The following is a 24,029-nucleotide window of genomic DNA, read 5'->3' on the forward strand; positions in this document are numbered from 1 at the left end:
CGATGGGTACGATACGCGACTGGACGACCCAGACCTCCGATGTCTTGTGCAGCAAGGTCTTGGCTGCATTCTCGGGCTTCTGCAAGACGGAGACGTACTGGAACAACGTTATGGTCTGAGATCAGCTGACGACGTAACGGATGTCTCAGCGGCTGTGACTGATCGACCGCGGACAAGCTTACGCAAAAGGTTGCTCAACTTCCGACCCCTTCTCAAATCGTCGAATTCTCAGTTTGGTCAAGGTGGAGACTCTCTTTAGTCTTTAAGCAAAGATTGCAAAAGCAAATCCTCCAGTTTCAGTAGGATAAAATGGGTCATCAAAGACAAGGAACAATTTGAAAGCCTTATTTCCAAGTTATCGGATCTGATCACAGACATCAATCAAGTGGTCCCACGCCGGCTGGACAATGCGTTTGGCCACACTGTACAGAAGCATGAAACACAAGCTTTGAACAGCGATTGCAACTTGGATAGGCGTATCGATTCTTACGTAGTGAACAAGAGCAAGCTCGTGGGCGACGAAAAGAAGGCATTCGATGAAAAATGTACAAAAAGGATTCTGGACCGACTTTGGTTTCGCTTAATCGACGATAGAAGAAACAACATCGCCGCAACTCACTCCAACACCTACGAATGGGCCATCAAACCGCCTGCATCTGGGGTCATTTGGGATGACTTGGGAAAATGGCTACGATTTGGACGCGATATCTATTGGATACATGGTAAACCGGGCAGCGGTAAATCGACGTTGATGGTGAGCAATATTTAAGCATGAAGTTCGTGCGAATAGTGTACTAATGTTATGATCAAATTAGAAATTCCTGTACAATCACCCCGAGACCATGTCGTCACTACGCTCGTGGGCAGGTCACAGAACATTGACAATGGCCTCATTCTTCTTGTGGAATATCGGATCTGTAGAGCAAAGCTCACAAGAAGGACTTGCCCGGGGATTGCTATATCATGTTCTCGGGCAGAACCCAAAACTGATACCTGCAGTACTCCCGCATATGTGGCAAGAAGCGCAAAATCGCACTAGCGACTTAAAAGTGTTGTCGAACACCGAGATGGAGACCGCATTCGAAAATTTAGGCGCTATATCAACGAACGGAGCTTTCGCCTTCTTCATCGATGGTCTCGATGAGTTCACGGGCAACGAACGAGACGGTATATCCTTTGTGAAAAGCCTCGCAACCAGCGCAAACATCAAGCTCCTAGTTTCAAGCAGGCCCATTGATACATGCATCGCAGCTTTCTCCTCTGCGCCGCAGCTGAGACTTCAGGATATAACGAGACCGGACATCGAACTGTACATCAACGACACTGTGAGGTCACACTCCTATGTCGCAGAGTACAAGTTCATAAGCCACGAAATCGTCCAAGAGCTGATAGAATACATACAGAACAAAGCAGATGGTGTATTCTTATGGGTCGTGCTTGCGTGCCGCACGCTCCTTGAGGGGTTTGAGGCCTACGACAGCGTAGAGGAAATACGACGTCGCGTTGAGGAATTACCACCGGAACTCGAAAGTCTCTTCCGCCACATACTCAACGGCCTCCCTACTCGCTACCTTCAACAAGCTGCGCGACTTCTGCGAATTTGTTACATCCATCGCTCACTACAAATCGAAGACAAGACATCAGCCGTTAGTTTAGCCTGGGCTTATGAAAAGAACATGGAGACACGCGCAATGGAAGATTTCACAGAACCTAATCTCGATGAAAAGAGATCCAGAACTACGATGTTCGAAGGCCGTTTGCGTAGTCGATGTAGAGGACTCCTGGAGGTCTACAAGTCCTTTATGAGCAAGGATCCTTACGTCGATTTCATGCACCGTACCGTGTTTGAGTTCCTCAGTACTCCGAATATTTGGGACATTGATTGCCTGCACATCAGTGACCACGCTTTTGACGCCAGCACGGTTTTGGCATATATGTCCTGCTACACCCTGTACAACAGCGAACTGGGAAGCATCACGGGGAAGGATAGGGCTTTCTGGACTGCCGTTGCTTATGCGCAGGAGGTGGAACAGAATTCGCCTTCGCACATGTCCCGCTTACTTAGCCGTTTCGCTTTTGCGATTCTACATGAAACAAACTACAAGAACTCAGATCTATCCCCTGTGTCCGATCTGTCACTGGATACAAATGCTATTCTACTAGCAATAGAAATCGGCTTCACAACTTTCGCCCAAAGACACGACCTCAAAAGTTTCAACGACCTCCGGAAGCTGAGAAACGGGCAAGAAAGTCCGGGATACAGCCTTCTCTATCACGCTTTTCTGAGTCCACTGTTGGCTACAAGCGTTGTATATCAAGACGAGTATGCATGTTATCCGGGTATGATCGATCTTCTTATCCGCGCTGGCAGCGATCCAAACGACAGTATAGAACTGTCTGGGGATGATACGAAAACTTGCTGGGTCGCATGGATGGAATCCAAGCACATGGTCACTAGGAAGAGTTTCCGTGCTGTGGATGATGCTGAAGTAACGATGATGATGATTCGTGCCGGTGCAGCTCTCATTCCTCAAAATCCCGATGATCCTGCAACTGGCGTTGCTCATATCGCTACAGAAGACCACCGAGGACGCCTCACAGATGCTGTGGGCCAATGGCTGAAGTTGGCGCCTGAACTACCCAGATGGGAAGATCGGGACAAGTTGATAGCGCTCTGCAATGGGATTACAGCTGCAGTAGCAGCAAGCTACCAACCCAATTATAGCTGAGGAGGCAGAAGATAAGCCAACGGAAGCTTCAACTGCTTACCGTGGTACAGGGTGACAGATAATCGGGCATAATTACAGATACAGCGCGACGGACCGCCTTCGACTAGTAAATCGGAAAGACGTATATGAGGGAGTGATTTCAACTGTTTTTGCTCATTTGTGGTATGTATCAGCGCAAAAAGCCCAAAGAGAGGAGTTATATACAGCTATAGCCAAAACTCATAGCATATTCAACGAAGATGAAGAACGAGCAAGTCTCCTAAGTAACCTGCAGGCTTCCCTATGCCATTATTCCAAGATGTTTATTTCCTCCTGTTCTGGCTCATGCCCAGAATCTGTACCATGCGGACGAAGATGTTGATGAAGTCCAGCTCGAGCGAGATGGACTCGTTGACGGGATCCTTGGGGATCAAGCCGCGCTCGGCCTGGCGCGCATGGTTCAGCACCTTCTGCACGTCGTAGAGCGTGAAGCCTCCTAGTAAAACGGTCAGTGTATGTCTTACAGGCAATTGATACAAGGGGAAAGAGCCTGACCAAATACTGCAAGACCTCCATATAGCCAGATGTTCTCGGTGAACATAAGTGTGCGAGCAGCGGTGGCGGGAATGACGAGTGGAGCGAGGCCAGAAAGCGCCACAATGGCCACGCCGCCCAAAAGCGGTGCGCCTAGGTAGAGGTACTTGTCTGTCTTTGCGGTCGCACCTGGAAATAAAAAGTCAGTGTGTGTATCTTCCATGCACTTCGTACGGGCCACAACTTACCAACGAAAGCAATTGAACCCATCATTCCGGCAGTGTAGAGACCGGCGCGAGCGAGGATGGCAGGGTGCATGAAGAAGAGGGGCGACAGGAGGAGGGCTTGAGTACCGTTGAAGGCAGTCCAGAGGGCGTACTTTTGGACGTAGCTGCGTCGGGTTAGCATGTCTACTCCACAACACAATATCGATATCCACACTTACTTAGACGGCGAGGTAGCCATGGTGCCATACATTGTGCCAATGCTTCCAACCAGGCCAACTCCGAGTACCAGCCATGGGTTTGCGCTCATAAGCCTGAAGCTCCAGCCGTTCATGTGCAGCGCGCGGGCAGCAATGCCGATCATTCCAATACCGAGGCCAGTGTGCATGAAGGTGTCGTTGAGGTATTCGCGCTCGAATGGCGGCATGCCGCCGTCCTCGCGGGTCTCGCGGTTGAAGATAAAGTTGATGCCTAGAAGGGTGGCACCGAAGATGCCGGCTCCATACAGCATGCGCTGTCGCAAGTCGCCCTGCGCCACCGGGTTGTATGCAGCCTGCTGGTATCCGCGTCGGAACGCTTGCTGGAACTTGGAAACATTGTGCGATGTCGATACCGTGGGCTTTGCGGGGCGGAAGAAGTGCGACTGCTGCTTCAGTGGCGTGTTGTGGAATGCGCGGATCGTGAGGGTCTGCGGTGCTTTCGGCGATGCTTGTCGCAATGTTGCCGTGATGGCGAAGGGTCTCCGTAAGAGGGACGCCATGATGTGTGTGTGCCTTTGCGATGTCGTTGTCGATGGGGAGGTGGAAGGCGGCGCGATGATATATGTAACGGGTAATGACGTTTTGCGTGGTGGAAAGCGCGAGAAATGCCAAGCCGCCTTAACTCCGAGGCATGTTCACGCTATTTGCTCGTCCACGAGGTCATGCATTTGTCACTTCACAGTCATGATGAAAGAGCCCATTCGGGTGACATGTTGTATGCATTTCTCTGAACTATATTTCGGAATGGCGCACTTAACTTGTAAGAAATTGTTGGAAGCTGTGGTCCAGACTAACGGCGATGGTAACACAGCGTAATAGATTCCTCATAACACGTACACGTCTATCGCGAACTATTCCCTTTCGACTCTAATTCATAGTTCCCTTCTCTTCGCTTCTCTTGCTACCAATACAAACGTCACTCTTGCGCTGCGATGCCAACCTGTACTCAACAGCGTAAAGAAGAGCCTGAACGTCGATGATCCGATGGAGGGTAGTCAGATTTCTGACTCCTCGATGATGTCCTGTACAATAGCAAGCTTTTGATACCCATCAAGCTGCGATGTGAGTTATGTGTGCTTGGTGCCGGCTGGAAGGGAATCCGGGGTAATGCTGTAATTTCATCATCCCGGCTGTACATCGATGTCAACTTGCTGCGTGAACTTCGTGGCGGTGTCTGGAGCTTGACAGGCATGGGGGCATTGATTTTGTCGAACTCTACAACGTGTTCTTTGATGTCGCTCACCGCATCATGGTACATCGTAGTGGGATCGGATGTCTTGATCCGGGTAATTCTGGCGGGAATCCGGCGAAGCCCCGGCGTATATGTTTCTGGCTGCTCATCTGGAGAAAGACTCGGAACATCATCCACATCTGGAGGAGGGGGATGGAGAGACTTCGGTATCGTCTCAAGTAGATCGAAGTTGAAGTTGAAGCCAGAGAAACGGCTAGGTGACTTCCAGAACTCGTTCGCGATAAGAGGAGGGCCAAGCATGTCTACATCTTTCTGGTATGCGTCCCAACGTCCCTGCGTTTCGCGAGCAGCGCCCTCTGCGCTTCTGATTTGAGACCGCTTGCGGTGGCCGGCGATTGTATGACGCGGGCCAAGGTCCTGGTTGTATATTTGCGAGGCACTTTCAAGCTGAAGGATCCGTGTTTGCATGTCGAGCATTGCCTCTCTCTGTGTCGCTAGCTCGGCTTGAACATTGTGGATGATTTCGATTAAAGTGCGGTTCGTCTGGCGTAATTGAGATTTGGTGATCGAGGTTTGGGATGGCCGCCTCGACCTAGAAGAACGCTGGTGCACGCTCGAGGACTCATAGGCTGCGGCGATGGATCCTTCGGGGCCACTCAACAAGTCCAGCATAGTTGCGCCAGACAGGTTTGCCTTGTGGCTTCGAGATGCGCTGTCGTCATGGTAGAAGGTATGTGCGGGTTTGGCAGGTGTACATGGAGAATTGAGAAAAGTCGCCATCTTGCTGTATGCGTGCGTGAGAAAGCTGGAATGACGACGGTCAAGTAAAGAAAGTTAGTGCTAGCGAGCATGAACGCCTATATTGATTTTGCAAAAGCATTGCAATGTTTCGTCGTTTCTTCATCACCCTCAGACGCCAACCCGTTTCGCCACTGTGGTTAACTTCGCAGGCATGCGATGCTGATACTATAAGGAGTGCCGCCAGGGGCACGGAGCTGATGAGCATTACCATTCGTTCAATGTGCAACGGAGGTGTGGCGCTGGGCTAATCGCGTCACGGTGAGCACACGAAAAGGACTACCAAACATCGTCAAGACGCTGGTGTCGGGGCTGTCCTGGCGTTGTGGGTTTCAGCTGTCGAGGATCGTGTTTCGGCCAGGAGTGCGGAAGGCACGGCTCCAGGCTGTCGAGGTCGCTTGCACAGACCTGGATGGCGACTAGCGCAGTTCTTAGCTCATGGAGAACATTCCGGACTGCGAAGCTCCAGCCTCCAGAAAATCGCGAAGCTTATGTCACGTTACTATACCTACTGCTACAACTCCAAGAGCAGCAGGTCTGTGTTTTCCGTTCAGGAGTCGCAGGCTGCTCCTTCCTTGCAGCGACACCTTGAAACCCACGCAGGGTGAGCCATGCCTAGGCACTTTCTGCCGGCGCGCAAGAGCGGCTTTACGCACAGATAGAGGACCTAGCAAGGAAGTTCCTGTACTGCTAATATCTCTTGCAGAGCATAGTCGCGTTATTGTCTTCTTTGGTTGCCTTATGCCGGCTGCGGCAGCAATACTGATGATGAGCTCTTACGCACCCCGCAATGCCCCTGGCACGTGTGTCTTCCGAGCTCTCTATTATGCGAAAGCCACTCACCTTCTAAACCTGCGTATCAAGGCTCCCGATACTGCTACCTCAACCACGCGTACTCGCCTCAACCACGCTCCTGCTAGTGGCATATCGCCGCTTGGGCTGCCGGATATCCATAGCCTATCACGGGGGTGCTGACGATGCGCGGTCTGCTCACCATAATCACCTTACGGAAACTTCGACAATATACGTGCTAATTTGAGCGCTCAGGAATGAATGAATGTCGTCGAAGAGGGGGAGAGTATCGTCCGAAGATACCGCAAGGACAGTCCACCTCTCGGAACCGAGTGGCTGTTCTTGAGCGAGTGCTCCGAGGAGTAAGAGGAGTCGGTCTCACGGTCTCGACTGCTAGAGCCCGGTAAGAAGCATGTCACCGGCTTTACGACAAGTGGAAATCATTCCGCGGTGAACGTGGGTAGAAGATCGAGCCATGTACAGAGCGCTGCTCCCAGCTACGTGACATCTCCAGTCCCATGTCACATATGGCAGCTGCCAGGATCTGCATCCATCCAGGCACATGAGACACGCACACTCGGCTCCATAGGCCCGACCCGTTCGAAGACATTGTTGGTGCTGAGAAATACGGGTCATGCCATTTGCTCCACCTTACGAGCCTGCCGGTTTTCATCAATGCAAAAGTATATCCAGATGGTGTCTTGGCCGCCCGACTATACATGTGTAAGCCCCAGTAAAATCCAACCGCCCTCCCCTCGCTTAACCGAGACTGGCTAAGTAGATTCAACGAGTTTGTATCTGTCTTCAGATGCAGCGTCAAATAGCATCCCACCAACCTCGAACCAGAAGGTATTTACCTATACAAGCTTGGGGATGCTCGCTTGTGCATTTTTAGACGTATAGATCCAGATTCGCATCATGACGCGGACGCATCACACCGCATTCAACTACCGATCACCACGCGCAGCACTTCCGGTTAATATACGACTGGTCGACATTAGCCACACGTCGTCCTGGAGAGTCGTACCAAGACTACCATGCCGCATGCACTCCGCCGCCAAGATCGGGCACTAGATGAACGCTAATCTAGCTGCGGCGCGTGTACCGAAGCGAGCAATTGCCGCTGCCTATCACAGCCATGTTGATTATGGACCTCATCCTAGACAATCTGTGGAGAGTAGCACACAACAGGGAACGCAGTTTAGACTGCGCGGTGACGAGAACAGCGACAGCACAGATGTGTAGATCCAGAACGATGTCATTAGCACCTGCAGGAATACCGCACCAAGGCGCAGCAACCGGAAAGTATAAGAAGGCCGACTACATGGCATCTTGAGATCACCTTGAGCCTCCTCACGTCCACAGAGCATTTGCAGACATCATGGTTCAGCTCACACAAGCCCTCGCTGCCATTCTCTTGGCTACCGGTGTTGTCGCGCATCCCGGTGGCAACACCAACAAGGAGATCTTGAGGAGGCAGGCTCATTTGGATCATCCCAACCGTCGAAGTGTTCAGGCGTGTAAAAGGGATCTCGTCGAGACCGGGTGGGTCCGGGAGCAGCATCAGAGGCGTGAGGCAAGGCTCCACGAGCTTCGGGTTGCAGCTGGTTTCGCGAAGGAACACGAGCTCGTCCGTCGTGACGTCGCTGAAGTCGAGGAAAGCTACGGTGCCGAGGCAGCATGCACGCTTGACCCTGAATCCACTGAGGGTCCATACTGTAAGTGGAGAAGGTTGCATCTCTTGAGACAGGTTGGCTTACAAACTGATAGGGGTCACCGGTGAGCTCGTTCGCCAGGACCTTTTGACCGGAGAGAAGGGTGCCATCACCCACTTGGACGTCAACATTATCGACACTTCATCTTGCAAGCCTGTCACCGATGCCTACGTTGAGATGTGGGGAAGTAACGCCACTGGTGTCTACACGGGTGTTCAGGCGAAGGGCAATGGCGACGGCTCTGCTACCGCTATTGCGACCAATGCTCTTCGCGGCGTGCAACCCACCAGCGCCAATGGTACCGCTACCTTCATTACCGTTATCCCAGGACACTACGTCGGCCGCACGAACCATCTCCACAGTACGCTTCACTCCTGTCTTTTACCAACGCCTTACTGACAACCCTAGCCATCATCCACCATGGTGCTAAACTCCTTCCCAACAATACCATTCAAGGTGGCACGATCTCGCACGTCGGTCAGTTTTATATCGAGCAGAACTTCCTAGGCCAAGTTGAGAAGACTTCTCCTTACAACACGAACAAGCAAGCCATCACCACCAACGCAGTTGATGCGCTCTTCAACATGGCGAAGCAGGGTGGCGACGACCCAGTGATGAAGATTTCGCTCATTGGCAAGACTATCGAAGATGGGCTCTACGCTACCATCGATGTCGGCGTCAATCCCCGCGCGAGACAGAATCCTCAACCCGTAAATATGTGGACGGCAGATGGTGGTGTACCGGTCAAGGGAAGCCCATGGACAGGATACCCCGATACTTGCTTGTACTGTGGAATGAGGCCCCCGAAGGAGAAGAAGGACGTTCTCTCCGAGGAGTAAATTGCCCTGGGTAGAAAAGACAGCGTAGTGTCGTGGGCCGTGTCACATGCGTGGCTGATCCTGATGACTCTCAACACCGAGCAATATTGTACATAGCTTAGCTCCTAAGAATCAAGCTGCAATGTCTTGTACGAAATCTGGGAGTGCATCAAATGCGACGGCATAATAAATGTAATGGGCGGTATGTGAAAAGGTGGATGTTGTGGTTCGGGCGGAAGTACCTGGGTAAGCCGGCAACCTACAAGCCGTTCTCAGGGGGTACCTGAGTGCCAAGAGTCTAGCACGCGCCGCCCCGCCCGCGGCGTTGGACGCGCCCACGCGTCGTTCCTCCGCTCGACCTGCTCAACAAATGCACGCGACCATGTCGACCCTCCCGGTGCTGCCGGCAGATGTACATCTTCTGATATTGGATTATGTATGCGCGGAGACCCTAAGACACCTCCCATCGGCCGATGTGCTAAGTCCAGCAGATCCACTTGCCTTCGCACCTCCAGGCCCTATGTCTGACGTCGAAAGCGCTATGCGACCTCGCCAGGCCTCGACTGTATCGGAAGGTCACCATCAACGTACTCGATCCATCGGAAGTCGCACGGTTCGAGAACTGCATGGCCGAAGGTGCCCAAGCGCATCTTGACGCTACAAGGAGCTTGACGTTGATGGACAGCCTTCCCCCGGCAGAAGCTCCCGAGTTCCAGACCAAGCCGCATCGACGCTTCGACCGTGAAGACAGGTTGACATCTGCTCAAAGTAGCGCGATAGAAGCGATACTAGACTATTTCCCTCCGGACTGCCTACAATCTTTTCGGTGCGTCCTCGATCTTCGGAATGCTGCACATGCCAGCCTGTCGCATGCTCTCGTCATAACCTCGCGGACTGTCATGTCAGAACTTTACTGAATTGTGATAGGTTCCTCTCGACCCTACCGTTGCCGTCGAACATAGCACGCGAATTTTTCCTTAAACAAATGGGCACATTAACACACGTACACCTAAGACTCGAGGACCTATTTCAATTACAATACCTCGACTGTGTGCGAACTGCGGACCTCTGGCTCCCCCATCCAGAAGAAACCTGGTCGGAATTGGAGGAAGAGAACTTTCTGGACTCCCTGGAGGACATCGGCAAGTATAAGGATCTGGAGAGACTGTACCTTGGAACCAAGTTTGATAGGTATTCACACGATCTTAGCCGAAGACTCGCCGAAACCTTTTCGTCTCTAGACGAATCGTATGGGCGCCTAGAGAAGCTTCGCCAACTTTCAATATCCGGAATCCCTCTCGGCATCGATACATACGGACTCAGCAAGATTATATCGTTTCCTCAGCTCACACATTTGACTCTTTGGGCATGTTCCTGCAGCCAAAGGTTCATCTCCAATTTGGTACATGAGCTTGGCGACCAGGACTTATCGTTGAAACATCTAGGACTGGAGCTAGTCGACGACGACGAGGTGGAAGACCCGGATGATGATACTCCCTACGAAGAGGACGATGACGCCGTCGAAGAGTTGATTAGCCGCTGTCCTGAATTGAAAAGTCTGTGTTTGCAGTGGAGTGATAGGGGGTGGATAGATTTCACGTTGGAGTCCTTCAAGCAAATTCTGGCGATTGTTGGACAGCAGCTTGTTGTTCTCTCGATACACATGTGGGACACTAGAGGGCGCTTAGATGACAGCGAACCACCATTTTGGGAAGAGATATCTCTAGCATGTCCAAACTTGGAACAACTCGCGTTCAATCTTAGCTCAGGTATAATGTTGAATTACAAAGGCGGGTTCGATCCAGACTTGGTAAGACTGTACAGTATCTGATTTCACGTTCCATCTCTAACATATATACAGTCACCCATCTGCAAATTGACCAAGCTACGCACCCTTCAACTTCGGGAAAGGTGGGGTCACGACTGCTGCAATTTCGGAGAGGAGAGTGACGATGTTTATGGAGACATCGAGCGCCAAGCTCATCTATTTGCAAAAGATTTCTTTGCGCATCTAGAAAACCAATCTAGCTGTCCATCCCTGGACACGCTCGTACTGGGCATGGAAAACCAGGTCACGAACAGCAAAGAATTACAGGTCAGAAATCGCGGAAAAGAGATGCCGCCCGCGCGTTGCTTCCGCCGAACACGCAAGATTCGTGATGATGAAAGCACGCGCAGCGAATCCCTTCCCATATCTTTGGCAGAGTGCCGAGCGACAAGTGACTACACAGAGGTTCTCGACTGGTACACCGGCTGTGAGTGTCTCTATGCGAACTGCGTGTGAAGATATACACTGACTTTATACTTCAATATTCAGGGCAGGGTGACTGCGACTGGATGTGGCGACTACCTGGCAGGTTCAACGATGATTAGGGTGGATTTATCTTCGACTGTGGGAGAGCCTCGCAACCCGTAGTCAACCTGAATTCAGCATGACTCAAGTATTACAAGAAGATGATGAAGGCTCTAACAACAGTGAGACTGAACCGAGCATTTCAATGACCATAGTTCAGGGTCGTGTGAAGAGCATGTTCATTGGTGCAAGCGGGGGTAGGCTCGCGACTTTGGCATTCGCTAGCCTCAACCATGGTTTCGTGTCGAGATCCACCACTACCGTCCTCGTTCACGACCACTCCAACTTCATGGCGATTCCTCATGCGATCTGCGTCATCACCGAACTATGGTAATCATGAAAAAGGTTCATTAGTTCATTAAGGGCGGGAGCGATGACTAGGACATGGCAACTACGGTACAGCATTGCGAGATTTGGCACACGAATTGCATAACTCCACTGTGCTTGGACTGTACTTATTATAAAAGCATATGCAATTCCCTCAAGCGTTTTCTATTCCAAGCTTGTGTCTACATTCAGATTTCGATACACTTTTAACATCACCAGTAAAGACCGAATCTGACTTACAGACAATAACGGACCCAATTCGACAGAGACCTTCGGTTTTCCAAAATGCATCTGATCCAGAGCATTTACCGCGCTGCATGGGCAACGTTCTGTCTCACCGGCTTAACCGCAGGTGTACCCATAGCACCGGCTTTCCACTTAACGGCACGACAACCCATCGAGCCAGATCTCCAAATCGACTTCAACGCCCTCCTCGACGGGTCTTTAGGTAACCTACCCGCGATCTGGATTACCTCCCACAGTCTTCTTGCCGAGGCCGCGCCATCTTCAAACCTCACGGTTTCTTCTCGCGAAGATCGTACCGACAAGGAGAATGGCCTTGTCGCCGCTGCCTTCGTCAGCTCCCTGCTGATTCCTGCTGCGACCGGCATCGCAGACAACGGCGTCACTGGGGGTCTTTGCAACGCTATCATAAATGGAGCAGGGGGCATGGCTGGCGCCGTTGTTGGTCAAGAGGCCGGCAAAACACTTTACCCACAAGGTAACGGCACCGATGGAAATGGCACATCGGCTCCAGAGATGGAGCAAGGCATTGTTCCTGGTGCGTTTATTGGTAGCGTCGTTACCAACAGTCTTGGAACTGCTCTGGCTAAGAGTATCTGCGACAAATTTCTCCCCGATGTTGAAGACGTCATAAAGGAGGCTGAAGCTGGAGTTGCGGGTCGGGTCGCTAACTCACTGAATCGCGGTCTCAAAGAAGTTTTGGTGAGCCAACTAGAAGACATGGGGGTCGAGACCGCGCGGGCAGTACAGTTTGCAAGTCAAATGGAAGAGACGATTCGCTTGGTCGACAGTACCGGCAGTCTGGCCACAGCTTTCGAATACCTCAATCGCGAACTCGCAACCAACACCGCAGAGCTGGCCGAAGCTGTAGGAGCCAAACTATTGAACAAGCCAGCAATCAGCAACCTCGTTCAACTAAGCCACAACACGCTCGCCAATCTACCAGTCGCAGGTGTAGACGGCATTGCGCTGTTGCCGTTCGACCCTGCTGCCGATCCCATAGGAATGATGGCTAAGTTCACCAACCATTACAGGAATACCATGGAGTTTGCCAAAACTCTAGGCGGGAAGATCAAAGAAGGCGCGAACCGCGTTTCCCCTGCTTTGGATACAGTGTCCCAGTCGGTTGAGTCAGCTATGCAAGGTGTCGACTCCATCATTCCGGGCACGGCAAACAGACTGATCAAGGATGCTACTGGTGCCGCCAGAAATATTCTGGACCATATCCCAAACCCCCTTCATAGTCTTCCGAACCCTTTCGACGCTCTATTCCACCATGGAGGTCATGGTAGCGGCCACAGTAGCGGCCACCATACTGCTCCCGGATCAACTCACGGCGGCAACGGCGAATCACACTGTGCTCAAGCCACGGTGACTATTACGACTACACTTTCGCCTGCTCCAACCCAGACGCCGAATCGAAACTTGGCTACTCCGACCCTGGGCTCGTGCACCTCGTACCAGGTCATTCCCACGTACACGACGTTTACACGACACGCGACTGCAGTGATTACGCAGATACAGACGGTACCTTCGTATGTCCAGGTCCCTCAGTACTTTGCAACCACTACCACGCAGACTGTGGCAAAGTATGTCCAGATCCCTCAGTACGTGCAAACGACTGTCACTCAGGTTGTGCAGACTACGCAGGTTGTGCAGACCACACAGGTGGTGCAGATCATGGAACACGTAACGCAGACTGCCACTCAAACTGTGCAAGTCCAAGCTGTTGCCACAGCGACGCCTGGATACAATTGGGCGAACGTGAAAGGGAGCATGCAAAGTTGGTGTTCTGTGGCTACCTTTCACTGTCGCGGTGGGCGCCCTCACAATCACGAGCTCTGTAATTCGATCTGGAACTTGTGTGGTGGTTGCAGCATCTGGCCTGACCAGTGTGATTATGGGCATTGTGTGATGGGCTGTGCCTTAGCAGATATTAGCTAGAAAGCCTCTAGAAAACTAGTAGATAATATCTTTAGCTCTAGAATATCCAGCCGAGCTCTACAAAAATATCTTTTCAAAGTACATAGTCTGTATTCATCACGTTTGCAGTAGTCATAGTATAGATAACAATAAAATGCTTCATTGCAAACATGAACACCAAGCTATGCGTACACCCTCATCCCACTCGTCGCGACCGAAATGCTCACATAAAACCCGATTACAAAAACAAATGCTCCATCCAATGCATCCCTTCCTCATCCATCGCCATCATCTAACCATAGACACCATCTAAGCTTGAGCAGCCTCCAAAAGCTTCATGTGCTGCTCCGGGTGCGTCTTCTCAACATTGTTCTTAGCAACCTTCTTCATCATGAAGTTGGCGTCAATGTCAATCTCCTCGCTGAGCTTGCCGCCAGTCACACGCCACTTGCCGCTGATGGTGAGGACACCAACGGGGGGTTTGGCGTTGACGAGGGAGTCGACGCCCTCGGAGACGTTGGTGAGGGTGAGCTTGTAGGTTGTCTGGGGTGGGTTAGCATTGCTGCACTGAAGGAAGGAGGTGTGGGAAGAGGTAGTCGTACCTGGCCAATGGGCTTCTTGTCGGTGACGGTGTATGTGGCGCAAGTAGTCTTGTCGCCGGACTCGAAAGCGTAGCTGACGAGCGCTGGGCAGAGGGTCTTGATCATGAGGTCGTGGTTGTGGAGAGCGGCAATGACGACAGCGGCATCGACACCGTTGAGGGGAGTGGAGATCTGGGAAGTAGGCATTTCGGCTGATCGATTGTTGCTTGAAGATTTGGTAGAGGATTAAAGGAACTGGCCGGCAGTAATAGTGAAGAGAAGTAGTTGGTAAGGCTGTGTTGAGTTGATGAGAGAAGTAGAAGCTTGCTGGATGATGATCTATCTCCACGGCGAAAGGCAGCAGAATATATACATCTCGCCCGCTTCCTCATTCCCTACCGGTCTTACTCGCGTCTGGAGACCCCTACTCTACTCTCCATGACCCTAACCCGTTGTCCAAAACGTCAAGACGCAGTCAAGATGCATGTCTTACACCCCTGACACGGCATGGCGTCCCTCACTCTACCCCAACATCCATACAGTTGTACAGCTTACCCACGCATGGCTTGTACTACGCCGACGATCATCCACCCGCCCAATATCGAAATAGTAGCTACCGAAACGCGTCGTCTCCGTTTCCGAGCGCCGGGATAGGCAATGTCTGTGCGTTGGCGCGCTGGGTTGGGGATGGTGAGGTAGGACGATCCTCGTTAGCCGAGCGATGTCCACAGGGTTGAATCGTGGAGCTGTGACGTGACTGCTCTGTGTCTGGTACGTTTGAAGGGACGGGTGGTAGAGCGAGAGCTGGAAATAGCTGATCTGACAGTTTAGAAACATCTTTCGAGTCGCGTAGTGTCAAACAGAACTGTTTGCACACTGCTTGTCTACCTGTGACGTCTGTGTCCGCGCTGCTCGCGTTCGCAAACGAGGTCGTTCCTCAGCTGGAAACGCTATTGCGCAAGGCGCCTGCAACGCTCATTGACGCTGTCGATCATGTATAATGCTTACACGCAGATAAGAACACGAACTCCCACTCTCCGGATCTCCAAGGGCTCGGTCGCTGTTTCTCCGTGCAGTAATTGGGTGCTGGGCGCGAGCAGTGTCGGAGTGTTTCGCTGGTGGATTCGCAGAATCGACGGGCGCCGCGGGTTGGGGAGCCGTGCTGCCCTAGCGCAAATCTTAAGTCAGCTCGCGTGGGTGTCGCTGTCGCCTCGTCTATTTTGAACCGGTTCACTCATCGTTCGTGCGAAAGGCAGTTACATGTTTGCTATTTTCGCGTGTATCGCGTTTCATTGCTTGCCCGGAGTGCGCACGTGTTCGCATGGCATCCAAGGGCTGTATACATTGGATGCAGCGCGGCCTCTCCGGAGCTCGGCCGAGGCAGGCTAGACTTCTCTGACATTGGCTCTGGTACGTGATGGAGCGATTGGGAACATTGAGTAGGCACGCTTGATGTTTTCCAACTTTGAAGATGAATTGATCGCCTGATGATGTATCATAATGCATACAACCTTGGAAATTCCCTGACCTTGATAGAAAACGCCTTCCTGTGCACCACAAATACAGAAACAACAGAATCGCTAAAGCTTCGACTCTACCACCGCATCCGTCTTGGCCCTTCCGCCTGCGAAATTTACCCCTTCACTCGGCTCAACCGTCCCACTCTTGTTGATCAGCTGCAACTTCCTCAGCCTAGATATCGGCTCATCATCATCTCTGTCCCTAACATAGAATGCCCAGTCGGCCGTAGGATCAATCTCCGTTTGCGAATATCCATTGCCCAGCCATGAGAACCTGTTGCCAGTGTATTTTACATCCCAGTCCTCTAGCCTCAGCTCCATGAGTGCCTCGATGTAGTGCAAAGTAGAACCAGGCCAGAGCGCGGTTACAGGGCCGTCAGCGCCGAGCGATTTGTACCATGAGCGACACCCGTCGTTCCAGACCGTACGCTTCATGTATTCGTCCTTGAAGGCGACGAAGTCATCGATGGCCTCAGCTCTCGGGGCAAATGTTGATATGTTGTGTGTCTGGAAGCGATCGATGAGCTTGCACATGTAGTCTGCCTGCGCTTCGATAGCACTGAGAACAGGACCGTTGCCAATGGGGCAGTTGGGCCCGAGGAAGATGAGGTAGTTTGGGAAATCGGCGGCTGCGAGACCGAAGTAGGAACGTGGCTCTTTGGCCCAAGCATCTTGTAGGTTGGCACCGGAGGAGTTTATCACAGGGAAACGTGGCTTGAAGGATGTATTAAAGCCGGTGGCGCAGATGAGCACGTCGATCGGGTATTCGTTGCCATCGTCGCATAGGCAGCCGCGTTCGGTGATGGAGTTGATCTCGCCGTAGACAGTTTGTACGTTGGGTTTTCCTAATGCTTCAAGATAGCCAACGCCTGGTGTTAGTCTCCGACATCCAACATGCCAGTTCGGGATCAAGCGCTCTTGTAGATACTCGTTGTTGAGCTTTTCGGTCATTTGCTGGCGGAAGTAGGCTTCTGTCTCGGAGTTGACGTTTGTGTTCTTGAGAAAGATGCCGAATTGTCCGTTGAGGCCGCGTTCAATGTTCTTTCGGTATTCAACCAATGCACCGGGCTTGGTAGCGAATTCGAGCTTTTCGCTATCGGTAAAGACGTGCTGCTCGAGGCCTTGGACCGGTGAGACCCATGTTGGCTCGCGGATGAAGGTTGTAACTTTCTTGACGTGCGGTTGGATCGTAGGGAGAACTTGGATGCCGGAGGAGCTGAAGTGGTCAGTCGCGGAGTTGAAGATCATTCCAAATGCACTTACCCATTCCCAATCAGGCCGACATGGCGACCTCTGAGATCGACGTTGTCGTCCCAATTCGCAGTGTGTAGTAATGTGCCCTTGTATTTGTCCAAACCTGGGATGGCAGGCCATTGCCAGTTGTTCAAGATGCCGCCTGCATTGATCAAGATGTCGCAATGATCGTTGACGGTCTGGCCACTCTCCAGGTCTTTGACCTGTACATCATATCCGCCCCTTTGCTTGTTCCAAATTGCGCCAGCGACTTGGTGTTGCGTCTTGATGTATTTGCGTAGACCGTACTTGCGGGCGAAATCGTTGAAATAGGCGAAGATCTCTTTGGAGCTGGCGTATACAGCGGACCAGTCTAATTTGGGCTCGAATGACCACGTGTAGTTGTGGGAGGGAACATCGCATGCGCATCTAGAAGCGGATGTTAGCGAGTTTGGTCGACTGCGCCGCGTCGCTGCAGTCGCTTCGGTAGATCGCGGGGCGAAAGGTGCATCAAGCCCCGCAGCAATCAATATGATCTTCACTTACCCCGGATATCTGTTCTCGAACCATGTGCCCGAAACTTCGGAATTCTTCTCGTAAACTTGGAGGCTGTAATTCGTAAAGTGCTTTTGCAGTTTGTATGCCATCAGGAGTCCCGAAGCACCTGCGCCAATACACACGATGCGTACATGGCGTTGCGCGTGAATGGGTCCACGTAACCGGTGCTGCGCATCAGTCTCTGGCGCAGCCGTTGATGGGACAATAAATCCGTCTGCCATTGTGAAGGGTAAATAACTAATGAGAAGGGTAAATCGCAAGACAAAGTTGGAGCTGGATCTTAAGGCAACGCTGCGACCACTCCGAGGCCTTCACCATTCTTAAACTTTGTTTGCGGCATGTTTGTGCCGCGACTGCTCAGTCACGGAGAGTCAGGTGCTGGCCTGATGACTCCACGTAGCGAGTCAATTTAGTGTACGCTGAGATCTGGGGTCACGCTAAGTGAGTTGGAGCAGGGTTGGGGTCTCGAGATATGGTGACGATTCGTGATGTGGGCAAACTGTTGAAGATGCTATTCATGACTTTCCGTCTGGCAAAGCATTTCCGAACGTTGCACAGACGAAAAGTCTGGGGCTTCGAGGTCGCGTAATCGTGATAGAGCCGATGGAAGGTCGATAAGCCAATCGTACAAATGCTTGGGGCAGTCGAGATCCTTTTTCGGATACGGAGGTTGCGTCTCCCAATTTGCGGGGATCGGGGTGGAGCAATGGGGTGGAGAACCTCTACCGAGATGCGACCGATGTAATCAACATAATTGCATGTTTGACGAAAAGATTATGTATCGTAGCAAGCGTGTAAAGGAAATGTCGAATTATCAAGGCGCTGGGCTAGTACCAATGTTTAGACAATTGTGTATCCTCCGTCCGCGACTAATGTGGCGCCGATCATGTAGCTCGCCGCGTCTGAGTGTAAGAAGGCAATACAGTCGCCGATTTCCTCCATCTCCGAGTAGCGGTGAACAGGGACCTTCTTCCTTTCAGTTTCCATCATCTCACCCTGACCCATGTGCTCTTGTACCAAAGGCGTCATTACATATCCAGGCGATATTGCGTTGATGCGGATACCCTTGTGCGCGAAGGCGAGCGCATCTGACTTTGTGAGGCCAATAACAGCGTGCTTTGAGGTAGCGTATGCTGTAGCAGGAACATTGAGCGGTGGTGCAACCAGACCATACATGGATGCGACGTTAACGATGGAACCTCGATATGACCGATATGAGTCCGATAGCTTTTCCTGTTTGAGCATTTGCCGAATCTGCGCACGTTGGCATTGCCAGACAGCGATGGTGTTGATAGACATGACCTTCTCGAAGTCATCTTTGGGGATCTGATCGGTCGTTTTGATCATTCCACCGATGCCAGCATTGTTCACGGCATAGTCTAGTCGTCCGAACTCCTTGACCGTCTTCTCTATACTGTCATCGACAGCTTTCTCGTTGGTGACATCGATCTCGAATGTCTTGATAGAACAGGCGGATGAGAGTTTACGGAGTTCGCTAACGGTTTTGGTGAGGGGATTGCGATCCAGCAGCGCGAATGAGCGTACACCCTGTTTCGCAAGAGCGTATGCAGTGTATTGGCCAATGCCTAACGACATGTTAGCTCATTGCTTGTAACTGCTGCACAGTCTGATGGTGCATACCAGACCCAGCACCGGTAATGTATGCCACTCCTTTCAGTGTAAAAGCCATGTTCTTGGGTGCAGCGTGTGAATTGCGAGCCTTCCTGGGTATCCAGCTATCGAATGTCAGGTCCGCGGAACCTTGCTCGTGAACAGTGTTGCCGCTACTGTTGCTATCAGCCTGATGTTACGATTCAAGAACTATCAGCGATGACCTGCGCCCTGCATATGCAACGTCAGGGGAAATGTGGAAGGCTGATGCTGTGGAGGCGGTTCTTAGGCGGGGCTACGCTCTGCATCGGATGCGGTTTTCCTGCTCGTGGAGGCGAACACAACCGAGTCATGTCTGCTCTACGATGCGAGGACCTTGTACGTTGCATCTGAGCTTGGTCGCATCCTGCGAGAATTGCGAGTCCAGCTCATATAGGATGCGACCATTTTGTATCAATATGACAAGGTGCTGGGAAGGCACGATGACCTCGATCGGTCGCCGTCAAACACCTTCAGCATGCTTGCCAAGACGAAGTCATTACTGCTAGAAGCCGTCGCGAAGGCCGTTGCAAGAAAGTAAATGGGCGCTAATGGTGGTGAGCAACGGTAGAAGTGCTGCGAGGCGGATCGTGATGCACGGATGGCGTGTTGTTCTACGTCATCTGGGCACGTGTTTGCGTGTTCTAGCGCGGTTCCACGGTTTGCATCCTTCGCCACCACGGTTCAGGCCCTGCATCCACCCGCACCCCTCGTCGCGATGCGCCGCCCGCCATGCCACCCACGCCTCACCGAATCGCGCAAACTTCGACCGAACTCAAGAAGCAACACAAGAAACATGGCCCTCGCCTCAACGAGCGCCAGCAGAAGCAGCTCGAACGCGACTTTGAACTAGAACAACGCGCCACCCGCGCGCGCGAAGCCGAAGAACGCCGCAAAGCAGCAAAGAAGAAGCGCGAGGAGAGGGAGGCCAAGGAGGCCAAGGCAAGGCAGCAGATTGGCGTTGGCCTTGCGACACAGCTGGTTGGATACAGTCACACACAGGCGCAGTTGAAAAATGGCATGGAGGCATTCCTGGGGCTGAAGAAGAAGAAGGACGAGGAGAAGCGCAAGAAAGACTTGGAGCTTACCAAAAAGATGGAGGAGATGGTTGAAGAGATTGAGAAGGAGCCATGGGACGACGACGATGAGGACATGGGCCTCGATCTGCCCAGCGCGAATGTGTCGTTTGGAGAACAATGGCCTGACGACGATCTCGACGACGATACGCTACTCGAAGCACACGATATGGTCATGTCGGATCCAGTAGAGGAACCACAAACTGTCGCGCCGCCACCTCCTACGCCTGTCGCTCCGATCGACCCTGCCCCACCCGCCGCGCCGACCCCTTCCCCGAGACCAGTTGCTGTCAAAGATGACCGCGAGTTCGCTCGTACCCACGGCCCCATCCATAAGGCCATCGAGGCTGTCTTGGACAAATTGCCTGAGCCTCTGCTCGAAATGCTATCACAAGATCTTTCGCTCAAGACGCCAGACTGGGACCCGTCACTCAGGTTGTTGCACAAGCTAAACCCGGTGGGCCTACCCCCGCATCGACTGCGCATCAAAGTTGGCTGCATTGTCATGCTGCTCCGGGATCTGAATACAAGCAGCCAACTGTCCAAGAGCCAGCACTTGCGAGTTCTAAGGTGCGAGAACGATCGACTGGAGTGCTTGCTTCTGGACGGGCAGCTGCAGGGAACTAAGACTTTCCTGACTCGGGTTCCTTTTATCGCAAAGTACAAGAATCTGGACCAGTATCCCTTTCAGCGGACGCAGTTTCCCATCCGTGTAGCCGTAGACTATACACCGTCCAGCACGCCACGAGACACATCACAAACAGGGTTTAAGCTGCCCTCTATACCTGGTCGTGTGCCGCCCGCCGGTTCATTCAAGAAACCGATTCTTCCTGTTGTCAAAGCAAAGGCTCCTGCAAATAAGAATCCAGACTTTAAACTTCCTGGACTCCCAGCATCAAAATCAAGCTCTTCCGTCACAATCATACCTACATCAGTCGCGAAGCAAAGCCAGTACATACCACTACCACCCACCGACTGTTGGGATGACTTTCTCGAAACTAGCACGCAGATCTCGCGAGAGCTGGCTTTAGAAGTAGCCCCGACGGTAGAAGAACCAGTCAAACCTCCAGCGACCGTGTCGCCTCCGACTATTGAAACGTTTCCCCTCATTTCGACCCAAGACTTCGACTTTTCTCTGGAGGATCTCGATGAAGAGCCGGAAGCAAAGGAAACGAAATGCGAATCTACTCCTACTGTACAGCACAATCTGCCCGGCATAGTTTCTGCACCGCTTCAGGCGCAATCACCTGTTACTCGACCCTCACCACAGCCGATGTCTCTGCCTCTTCCCCCGCAGTTGGCAAACCCGCTGATGCCTCACATGCGGATGAATAGCCTCCCTACACCCACCGAGTTCTCACCACGTCCTTCTGCGACTGCGAACTCGAGCAGACCATTATCATCGTCCAAGAAGGTAGCTGGCAAATGTGTCAACCCAGGTCCCTTTGCATCGGGGCTCGAGGCTGAACTTGCTAAGCTCCGAGCTTCTCAGCTGCCCATGTCCATGTCTGGCCCCAGTGCAAAGAGAAAAGCTACGCCGATACCTTCGAAGAACCCAGTACCACCAGTAAAGAGGCAATGCGTACCTATAACCCACACAAAGTCCTCTGCCGTGGTTTCGGGACCAAACGCGTCTTTTGAAGACTTTTCCATGTCGACGCAGGAAGTAGCTTCATTCTTCGATGACGACGACGATAACATGAGCTTTGGATCGCCACCCATTGCAGTATGATTGACGGATTGGCTTATGTAGATATGAGAGACGTTGGCTAGGAGTTAGGGTCTTGGTTATGATACCCGTTTCGATTACTTTTGCTAGATGATTACGTAGATACGCGATTAATGAACCTATGTGCTCCGCGATGGCATTCTTTCAAGGTTTCACGGAACATGATACTTAAAGGTCACGATTGCACACTCTGGGATAGGCATGGATGTGGGCATTATTGCTTTCGTTTGCACATAGAACAAGCATATCAGCTACTACAGAATACCCCAGAATTCTTCTGGCTCCAACCCCCATTTCTTACACAGCTCCCTATACCTCTCCGTGTATCCCTCCGCTCTCTTCCTAAACCCTTGCGCAGTCTTCATCTGATCTCTCCCAACTTGATGTCGATGAGCCGAATCTGGGCCATCAGCCACCCTCACGAAACGAGCATACGTCCACAGCTCCGGTAATGGCGTATGCTGCGTCAAGCCCTGGCCGCCATATATCTGCATAGCCTCATCGATGACTTTGAGCAACGCATTCGGTACCATGATCTTACTTTGCGCGATGGCGTATTTGCCTGCCTTGTTACCCTGAAGATCCATGGTATCAGCTGCGTTGAGCACAACAAGTCGCATAGCATCGATAGTCATGCGCATATCTGCTATGCGTTCGATGTTGCTGTCGAACTCGCCGATGAACTTGCCCCGTGGCTTCTTGCGCGGCTCCATGCAGCGGACGAGCGCGAGTTCGAAGGCACGTTCTGCCTGCCCGATCAAGCGCATGCAGTGGTGTATACGGCCTGGCCCCAATCGCCCTTGCGCTATCTCGAACGCGCGACCGGGACCGAGGATGATGTTCTCGCGCGGCACACGCACGTTCTCGTAGATGTATTCGCCATGTCCCTCAGGCGCCCAGTCGTAGCCCATGATTGTCAGGTTCCTCACTTGCTTCAGCCCGGGGCTGTTCGCTGGTACCACCAGCGTTGTGTGTCTATTCCAGGCGTTCGCGTTCGTGGGATCTGAACAGCCCATCAGGATGAAGAGCTGCATCTCTGGGTTGTACTGGCAGTTGCCGTATAGCTTGCGTCCGTTTATGATGACTTCTTTGTCGGTGATTTCCATCTTTATGCCGACCTGGGTTGCGTCCGATGAGGCGACGTCGGGCTCGGTCATGCTGTATGCGGAGGACATGTCGCCGTTCATGAGGGGGTGGAGCCATTTCTTCTTCTGTTCCGGTGTGCAGTATTTGGCGAGGAGTTCGATGTTGCCGGTCTCGGGAGCATGGCAGTTCATCGTCTGGAGACGTGTTAGAAGACGTTCAGGCTACATTGGATCTGGAGAAGTTTACCTGCGCTGCCCAGTACACTCTGCCCATGATCTCAGCGCAGCATGAGTACTCCAGATTGGTGAGGCCTGGACTCTCGACAAAGTGGTTCGGCAGGAAGAGATTCCATAATCCTTGCGCTTTTGCCTTCTTTCGAAGGTCGTGGATGATGGCTGGTGTTTCCCATCGCGTCTTGCTCTCCTTGAGTTGGGCTTTGTAGATGCGCTCAGCTGGTATGCACTCGGTCTCGACCCAATCGTATACCTGCTGGATCTTCTCAATTGCGATCGGACGAAGTTTCGCTTTGACCCATGGCGGTATGCGCGAGAACGCTGGGCTGCTGTTGATGTCGATGCTCAAAACCATGATGCAGGCCGGAACGTGAGTGATGCTATGGAGGTAAGTGAAGATGATCAAACTCCAGAATCAAATGTCTACGCGTGCATATAGCAGACATGACTCGCTGCACGGTCGATACCGACGCGTC

The 24,029-nt window shown here is 52.2% G+C and overlaps 9 protein-coding genes across 9 annotated transcripts; 3 read left to right on the forward strand and 6 right to left on the reverse strand.

Moving 5' to 3' along the window:
* Nucleotides 1-1,067: 1,067 nt before the first annotated feature.
* On the forward strand, nucleotides 1,068-2,729 carry J4E78_000820 (uncharacterized protein; the record flags this gene model as incomplete). The annotated part of the gene is made up of 1 exon (XM_049361481.1): nucleotides 1,068-2,729. One exon carries the CDS (start codon nucleotides 1,068-1,070, stop codon nucleotides 2,727-2,729), a length of 1,662 nt encoding a protein of 553 aa, XP_049226764.1.
* Nucleotides 2,730-3,031: 302 nt separating this feature from the next.
* On the reverse strand, nucleotides 3,032-4,226 carry J4E78_000821 (uncharacterized protein; the record flags this gene model as incomplete). Its single annotated transcript, XM_049361482.1, has 4 exons — nucleotides 3,032-3,204; nucleotides 3,264-3,431; nucleotides 3,491-3,633; nucleotides 3,688-4,226. 4 exons carry the CDS (start codon nucleotides 4,224-4,226, stop codon nucleotides 3,032-3,034), a joined length of 1,023 nt encoding a protein of 340 aa, XP_049226765.1.
* Nucleotides 4,227-4,672: 446 nt separating this feature from the next.
* J4E78_000822 (uncharacterized protein) lies at nucleotides 4,673-5,698 on the reverse strand (the record flags this gene model as incomplete). The annotated part of the gene is made up of 1 exon (XM_049361483.1): nucleotides 4,673-5,698. The coding sequence occupies one exon, from the start codon at nucleotides 5,696-5,698 to the stop codon at nucleotides 4,673-4,675; it is 1,026 nt and encodes a 341-aa protein (XP_049226766.1).
* Nucleotides 5,699-7,889: 2,191 nt separating this feature from the next.
* On the forward strand, nucleotides 7,890-9,062 carry J4E78_000823 (uncharacterized protein; the record flags this gene model as incomplete). Its single annotated transcript, XM_049361484.1, has 3 exons — nucleotides 7,890-8,226; nucleotides 8,279-8,584; nucleotides 8,632-9,062. 3 exons carry the CDS (start codon nucleotides 7,890-7,892, stop codon nucleotides 9,060-9,062), a joined length of 1,074 nt encoding a protein of 357 aa, XP_049226767.1.
* Nucleotides 9,063-11,730: 2,668 nt separating this feature from the next.
* J4E78_000824 (uncharacterized protein) lies at nucleotides 11,731-13,657 on the forward strand (the record flags this gene model as incomplete). Its single annotated transcript, XM_049361485.1, has 3 exons — nucleotides 11,731-11,739; nucleotides 12,022-13,553; nucleotides 13,642-13,657. 3 exons carry the CDS (start codon nucleotides 11,731-11,733, stop codon nucleotides 13,655-13,657), a joined length of 1,557 nt encoding a protein of 518 aa, XP_049226768.1.
* A 539-nt stretch (nucleotides 13,658-14,196) lies between these two features.
* On the reverse strand, nucleotides 14,197-14,675 carry J4E78_000825 (uncharacterized protein; the record flags this gene model as incomplete). The annotated part of the gene is made up of 2 exons (XM_049361486.1): nucleotides 14,197-14,430; nucleotides 14,490-14,675. 2 exons carry the CDS (start codon nucleotides 14,673-14,675, stop codon nucleotides 14,197-14,199), a joined length of 420 nt encoding a protein of 139 aa, XP_049226769.1.
* A 1,373-nt stretch (nucleotides 14,676-16,048) lies between these two features.
* Nucleotides 16,049-18,000, reverse strand: J4E78_000826 (uncharacterized protein; the record flags this gene model as incomplete). The annotated part of the gene is made up of 3 exons (XM_049361487.1): nucleotides 16,049-17,204; nucleotides 17,252-17,650; nucleotides 17,768-18,000. 3 exons carry the CDS (start codon nucleotides 17,998-18,000, stop codon nucleotides 16,049-16,051), a joined length of 1,788 nt encoding a protein of 595 aa, XP_049226770.1.
* A 619-nt stretch (nucleotides 18,001-18,619) lies between these two features.
* On the reverse strand, nucleotides 18,620-19,469 carry J4E78_000827 (uncharacterized protein; the record flags this gene model as incomplete). The annotated part of the gene is made up of 2 exons (XM_049361488.1): nucleotides 18,620-19,365; nucleotides 19,421-19,469. The coding sequence occupies 2 exons, from the start codon at nucleotides 19,467-19,469 to the stop codon at nucleotides 18,620-18,622; spliced, it is 795 nt and encodes a 264-aa protein (XP_049226771.1).
* Nucleotides 19,470-22,488: 3,019 nt separating this feature from the next.
* On the reverse strand, nucleotides 22,489-23,908 carry J4E78_000828 (uncharacterized protein; the record flags this gene model as incomplete). The annotated part of the gene is made up of 2 exons (XM_049361489.1): nucleotides 22,489-23,514; nucleotides 23,567-23,908. The coding sequence occupies 2 exons, from the start codon at nucleotides 23,906-23,908 to the stop codon at nucleotides 22,489-22,491; spliced, it is 1,368 nt and encodes a 455-aa protein (XP_049226772.1).
* Between the last annotated feature and the right edge of the window lie 121 nt (nucleotides 23,909-24,029).

This window comes from Alternaria triticimaculans (genome assembly GCF_023758025.1).
Source record: "Alternaria triticimaculans strain BMP 0046 chromosome Unknown scaffold_1, whole genome shotgun sequence".
In the NCBI taxonomy this organism is placed as follows: Eukaryota; Fungi; Ascomycota; class Dothideomycetes; order Pleosporales; family Pleosporaceae; genus Alternaria; species Alternaria triticimaculans.